The sequence below is a fragment of the Lynx rufus genome, unplaced genomic scaffold (assembly GCF_022079265.1).
Source record: "Lynx rufus isolate CCGP_SWC_20201006 ecotype Redwood Valley unplaced genomic scaffold, mLynRuf1.p SCAF_7, whole genome shotgun sequence".
NCBI lineage: Eukaryota > Metazoa > Chordata > Mammalia > Carnivora > Felidae > Lynx > Lynx rufus.
In genome coordinates, this window is record NW_025814889.1 from 81,309,998 (window position 1) to 81,317,463 (window position 7,466).

Genomic DNA, 7,466 nt, shown 5'->3' on the forward strand with positions numbered 1-7,466 from the left:
TTTTCTTTCCTGATACTTGTGATTTAATGTTGCTGTTTTTCCACTGTTATATTGGTTAGAGTTTTATACATCTTACTAGTCTTTCTGAGAATCAATGTTAAGCCATGTAATCACCTCACACCTGACAGAATGGCTAAAATCAAAAACAAAAACAAAAAACAACCAGTGTGGGTGAGGTTGTAGTTCTCCATGAAAGAACCTTCATGCGCTGTTGGTGGGAATGCCAACTGGTTCAGCCACTATGTAAAAGAGTATGGAGTTTCCTCAAAAAGTTAAAAATAGATCTACCCTATGATCTAGCAATTACACCACTGCATATTTTCCCCCAGAAAATACAAAAACACTAATTCAAAGGGACAAACACACCCCTATGTCTATTGCAGCATTGTTTACAATAGCCAAATTAAAGAAGTGACCCAAGTTTCCATTGATAAACGAATGGATAAAGAAGATGTGGTCTACATATACAATGGAATATTATTCAGCCATAAAAAGAGTGAAATCTTGCCATTTGCAATGACATAGATGGAGCTAGAGAGTATAATGCTAAGTGAGATACTCAGTCAGAGGAAAACAAATACCATATGATTTCACATATATGTGGAATTTAAGAAACGAAACTAAGTAGCAAAGAGACAGAAAGAGAGAAACCAAGAAATAAACTCTTAACTGTAGAGAACAAACTGATGGTTACTAGAGGGGAGGTTGGGAGGTGACTGGGGGCATGGGGGAAATGAAGGAAGGGGATCAGAGCAGATACTTATCATGATAAGCATTGAATGAGGTATACAATTGAAGAATCACTATATTGTACACCTGAGACTAATATGACATGTATGTCAACTATACTGGAATTAAAAATAAAAACTTAATAAAAAATACTAAAATGGCCAGTAGAAAAAAAGTGTTAAGCCATGTGAATATCCTATATTCATATTTGTCTATTTCATGAATTTTTATCTGTACTATTTACTTTCATTTTTTTTCTGTTTTGACTTGCTATTTTTTCTTTCACTATATTAAAATAGAAGATTAGTCTAGTTGTTCCTGTTTTTCTTGTTTATAGTATTTACCTATAGTGCTTTGTATATATCCCTCTAAGTACTTCTTCTTCTGTATTGCAGAAGATTAGACATAACAAACTGTACTATTTAGTTCAAAGTTAGCCAAAATTTAATTTGATTTCTTTTTGATCCGTTGAGTTTTAGGAAGTATCTTTAATGTCCATGGCAATAGACTCTTCTTAGCTAATTATCTAATTGGTTATTGACTTCTATATTAAGCTGACCTTCATCAAAACATACACACTGAATGATTTCAACCGTTGAATCCATGGAGGGTTTCTTTATGCCCAACTATGGCACATGACAGTAAGTGTTCTTACGTATTTTGAGCCCTAGCATATTTTTATTGCTAATGCCATTGTGGGCAGTTTAAGGAATTGGATTCTGGTACATTGTATAGACTGGATAGCCAAGCCCTATTCCATGTGCTTTCTAATTGGAGATGTTGGAAAGTTCAAATGTCTCCTACTACTACGGTTCTTGGCACAGAATTTGTTCTACCAATGAGATCCCCACAAACTCAGAATTGGAAAGGGCGAAGTGAGCTGGGGATCAACTTTCTGGTCCTTTTGACATTTTCTATCAAGGAAATGTCACCTTTGGAAGCTTGTGAATACATGTTGGTTATTTTCTGAAGCATTGTTGAGTCCCCAACGTCCTAGAGAAGCCGTTTTGATGGATGAGGAAACAGTGACATCTTTTTGCTTCCATGTATCTGATCCATAGACCACAGTTAAGGTTCTTTATTTTTAAATTGAATCACCAATGGTGGCCTATCTCTGTGAATTTTTCTATATTTCTCTAAGAGTCCTTATAAGAGTGTCACCCAAAAGTTCCTCCAGCCTTTCCAAATTTCACAGGCCTCAATTCACCTTAATTAATCATTTCCTGTTCAAAATACTTAAACTGTTTGCTCTTTTTACACTTACCAAACTTCTACTAATACTGCATTATAATAAGGAAAAGCTCTTGTCCCATATGATTTGCTATCTACACACTAAAAAAAGTCCAGATAATTCTAGACATAATTTTTAAATAAAAAAGATTTTTCTAAAAATAGAACTATAATTAGGTTATGGAAATATTCAGGGGAAAATGACATTCATATAATATTAGTTTCATTAGATAGAGTATTATGTCTGGTTTTACTGTAGTCTTTAGTCACACATAATTATTGAGGATTTTTAAATACAAATCATGATCTTTTATACAATTTCTTACTAAGAATTTTTAAAATATTTTTTTTTAAATTTTTTTTTTTAACGTTTATTTATTTTTGGGACAGAGAGAGACAGAGCATGAACGGGGGAGGGGCAGAGAGAGAAGGAGACACAGAATCGGAAACAGGCTCCAGGCTCTGAGCCATCAGCCCAGAGCCTGACGCGGGGCTCGAACTCACAGACCGCGAGATCGTGACCTGGCTGAAGTCGGACGCTTAACCGACTGCGCCACCCAGGCGCCCCTAAAATATTTTTAAAACTATAATTTCTTCCATTATATATTCTAACTACTTACTATTTACACATAAGAAAGCTTAGAATTAGTGAAACTTTATCTGGCTTTGTGACTTAGAGTACATTTGTCATATCATGAAATACATCGACATCAGGAAGTACAGGCAAATCATAATTTGGAGTTAACTTCTATCTTTTTTTTAAAGCATGGTAAATGTAATTTATGACAATTTGATATATTCATTCATCTTAAACATATATATATATAGCACAAACGTTTAAATCTGTTTCCTTATGCTTACCAATATGTATGCTATGATAATTACCAGAAAGTTTTTCTTATCAACAAAGAAAATAAAATATAGAGAAGTGTCCGAAAGGAAACACACAACCAGAGAAGGACAGCTCCTTATATTTGGACTATTATTAGATAATTTGCTTATGTCTGAGGTTACTGCAGTCCTCATGGACAACAGCCCTTGAGCCTGCACTTCTGTCTCCATAATTGACTTTATGATTGCTCCTGTCCCAATGGAATCCGTCACAGAGGATGAACAAAACCTCAATGTGGAAAACTCCTGCAGATAAGAAGAAAGTAAGTACTGTTGATATTCTACCAAGTGATCATGGACTCTGGAGATCCAAGGTTGCTATGGTCCTCAAATATCCATGGTTATCCTATTATCCTTATATTAAGATATATAAGGCATAATAGAATACAAGAAAGGAACTCTCCTTCCTTAAGGAGATCAGAACAGAAGTCTGTTCTTCTGTTAAGTCTGTATTTATGACTTAAGTCTATATTTATATATATATGTCTATATATATATATATATATATATATATATATGTATATATTCCTTACATCTGTTTTCTCTGACGAAAGAGTGAAAGCCCTTGAATTGATGCATCTTTGAAAAAAAGTTATTCATTGTAATTTAAGGACTGGAATGGTTATCAGCTTATTTGTCTGCTTCAAAGAAAATAGTTAAGTTAATATGTAATATATTAAATCACACAACTAGCAATGGAAAGAAAATATATGTAATGAGGCAATAAAAATGCATTTATTTGGGAGGGATATCCTTGAACTGAAAAAATGAACATAGGTTTGGAAAGAGCTTTAGCAAATGATATCTAGGTTTAGGGATTGTTTTGACGTTATTAATTTTAACATACCAATAACATCACTTTTTATTCCATTTTTAGAGATGGCACAGTAATAATGGAAATCAAATAGATGGAGGTAAAAGAAGGTAAAAATATTTCTAACTATATTTGTTACTGTCTTTTAATGATTCAGACACTGACAGGCAAGGATGATGGCTATAGCACTATCATACAGATCATATGTATTCCTTGTATTTTAGGTTATATTCTTACTTTAGGTAAAGACAACTATTAAATGATAAATATATTGGGAATAGAAATTCAAAATGTGACTAACATTAGACAATATATTATGTTACTTTCTTGGTGAATGCTCAGCAAGATAATGATCTAAAATAAAATAACCTCTTAACTTCTCTCACTGCGTAACAGAATAACAGTCTCATGGACCTAGTATTATGTAATTCAAACTCCTAATTCTTCATGACATTAACATGGCTTTGTATGCAATACTTAATTAAGATATAACTAATTTATTTTACACTTAAGAAAGTATTTGTGTCATTAGAAACAAAGCACAGATTTCATTTATTTTTCCTTGTGCCTCTCAGCAGGTTAATGCCATGGGTGACAGGGGAACAGACAATCACTCGGAAGTGACTGACTTCATCCTTGTAGGCTTCAGGGTCTGCTCTGAGCTCCACATTCTCCTCTTCCTGCTCTTTCTGCTTGTGTATACCATGATCCTTCTGGGTAATGTTGGGATGATGACCATTATTATGACTGATCCCCGGCTGAACACACCGATGTATTTCTTCCTAGGCAACCTGTCCTTCATTGATCTCTTCTATTCGTCTGTTATTGCACCCAAGGCCATGATCAACTTCTGGTCTGAGAGCAAGTCCATCTCTTTTGCAGGCTGTGTGACCCAGCTCTTTCTCTTTGCCCTCTTCATCGTGGCGGAGGCATTTCTCCTGGCAGCCATGGCCTATGACCGCTTCATTGCCATCTGCAACCCACTCCTCTACTCTGTCCAGATGACAGCACATCTCTGCATGCAATTGGTGGCTGGTTCCTATTTATGTGGCAGCGTTAGCTCAATTCTTTTGACCAGCGTGACATTTACTTTGTCCTTTTGTGCTTCCCGAGCCATCGACCACTTTTACTGTGATTACCGTCCACTTCAAAGGATTTCTTGTTCTGATCTCTACTTTCTTAAGGTGGTTTCTTTTTTCTTATGCAGCATTATTATTTTGCCTACCATAATTGTCATTATTGTTTCCTATATGTATATTGTGTCCACGGTTTTAAAGATAAGATCCACTGAGGGACGTAAGAAAGCGTTTTCCACTTGCAGCTCACACCTGGGAGTCGTGAGTGTGCTGTATGGTGCTGTGATTTTTATGTATGTCATCCCTGACAGATTTCCTGAGCTGAGTAAAGTGGCCTCGTTATGTTACACCCTAGTCACTCCCATGCTGAATCCTTTGATTTACTCCCTGAGAAACAAAGATGTCAAAGAAGCTCTAAAAAAACTTCTAAAGAAAAATCCTATTCTTTGATTATTATCTCTTTTTCTCCATGGATACATGGATTTTGTATTTCTTTCATACTCCTTTTGACCATTAATAACATTTATTCTATTAAACATCATAAATATATTAGCAGAACCTTTTCCTGGTGAGGTACCTGGGACATTGTTCATCCTGATATTGGAGATGTCTTGGATATCAGAGAAGCATTTTTCAAGATTTCCCTTCCCATTATCTCAAATAACATTCTATTTCACAGTATTGATTTGTATTTACTTAATGGCTTGCTGCTGGGCACGACTTTTATATGTTAATATAGTGTATAAACTGTTTTGTGAGCTGTTTGTTTTGGGCTTTCTCCTTGCTTTATAACATAATCTCCAACATTGACAAGAATGTCCAACTTTTTTTTTTTTTTTTTGAGCAGCAGGTAAAAATTTATTAGAATATAAGATTAGAAAGGTAGAATAGTAAGAAAGCTCTCTTTACAGAGAGGGAACACTCAGAAGTGAATGCCCCTCCAACTTGTTTTTTAAAATATTATGTTTTCTGGGGCGCCTGGGTGGCACAATCGGTTAAGCGTCCGACTTCAGCCAGGTCACGATCTCGCGGTCCGTGAGTTCGAGCCCCGCGTCGGGCTCTGGGCTGATGGCTCAGAGCCTGGAGCCTGTTTCCAATTCTGTGTCTTCCTCTCTCTCTGCCCCTCGCCCGTTCATGCTCTGTCTCTCTCTGTCCCAAAAATAAATAAACGTTGAAAAAAAATTAAAATATTATGTTTTCTAATTATATAACTACTTTGTTTTAGCATGTTATATAGTTATTGAATTTTCATTTTGAATCAAGTATCTGAAATGTATTATATTAGGAGGAAGTAATAATAATAAAATACATATAATAATAAATAATAATAAATAATCTTAGCTATAAAGATTAATTTCGGAAATTTTATATCAAATTAACAGGCATTGTAGCGTGTTCTGAGACATTGCTAGTTGCTAAATCCTAATGTAAAGAACCAAAATGGTAGAGAGAGAACTACAAACATTTTTGAGCAACCAGTGACTCAGTTTGGGTTTTCATACATTGTTTTCCTGGGTTAATTATTGTGAAGAATATTTAATAAAGGTATAGAGCAAGTTAGCCATTAACATTGTGTGTTGTCCAAAATTTACTCATCTATACCTGTGAATATTCACTTATTTGATTAATTTATTGGGTGTGTAATGTCTTGTGAAGGCTCAGGTATAAATAATCTTATTCTTTAGGGAGCTTATAGTCCAGTGTGAGAATCACATCCTGCATGCAAAACCAATCCAAATCCACAGAATTTTATGCCAAAGATAAACATACAGATTACGAAGTAGGGTTCTTGAGAGGGTGTCCTGACAATTAGGGAAAGTCTTTAGACTGTATTGAAGATCTATTTAAAGGGCTAAGTTTGGAGGCAGTACACTACTATATCAGTTCATGTTATTGATGTGGGCTTGAAGTATACCAATGTAATTGAAAAATAAAAGTTTATTTGGAAAAAATTGTGGGTTAAGTACACAAAACAAAGTAACTGCTTAGTATGAGAAGAGTACACCAAGGAGGTGTGTCTCATAATTTTTGGTCTTGTATGATGTTTCTGGTGATGGTGCCAATGGATAAAAAGTAAAGGAACTCTTAGCAAAGTAGGAATAAGGGAGCATTTCCTTAACTTGAAAAAGAACATCTATAAAAACCATTATATTTAATGGTGATGAAGTAGAAGCTTTCCCACTAACATAGGAATAAGGCAAAGATGTCCCTCCTCACCACATCTCTTCAGCACCCTTTTGGATGTCTTAGGTAATGTAATAGACAAAAAGGACGTAAAAGTATTATGGGCTGAATGATGTCTTCCTAAACTCATGTTGAAGCCCTAACCTCCAGTACCTTGGTATGTGACTATATTTGGAGATACAGCCTTCAAAGAAGTAATCTAAATAAGGCTGTTACAGCTGGGTACTAATATAGTTTGGCTGGTGTGTTTATAAGAAAATATTAGGACACACAAAGAGACATAGAGGTGCATATGGACTCAGAGATGACCATATGAAGAGGGAACAAGAGGGCAGACGCCTGCAAGTCAAGGACAGGAGCCTTAGAATATTTACTTATGGCACCCTGATTCTGTACTTCCAGTCTTCAAAACTGGGAGAAAAATATTTGGCGGTTAGGGAACCAAGTCTTTGGTATGTTGTTTGGCAGCCCTAGCAAATTACTATAAAGCATTATACAGAAATGAAGAATACATCAATCTTTGTTCACAGGTGACATTTGTC

The 7,466-nt window shown here is 35.3% G+C and overlaps 1 protein-coding gene across 1 annotated transcript; it reads left to right on the top strand.

Moving 5' to 3' along the window:
- Positions 1-4,194: 4,194 nt before the first annotated feature.
- LOC124500965 (olfactory receptor 9K2-like) lies at positions 4,195-5,190 on the top strand. The gene has a single exon (XM_047064836.1). It carries the CDS (start codon positions 4,252-4,254, stop codon positions 5,188-5,190), a length of 939 nt encoding a protein of 312 aa, XP_046920792.1. The 5' UTR covers positions 4,195-4,251.
- Positions 5,191-7,466: the final 2,276 nt, after the last annotated feature.

Coding starts and splice junctions, on each gene's coding strand:
- LOC124500965 (XM_047064836.1), top strand. CDS start 4,252: ATGGGTGACAGGGGAACAGACAATCACTCGGAAGTGACTGACTTCATC.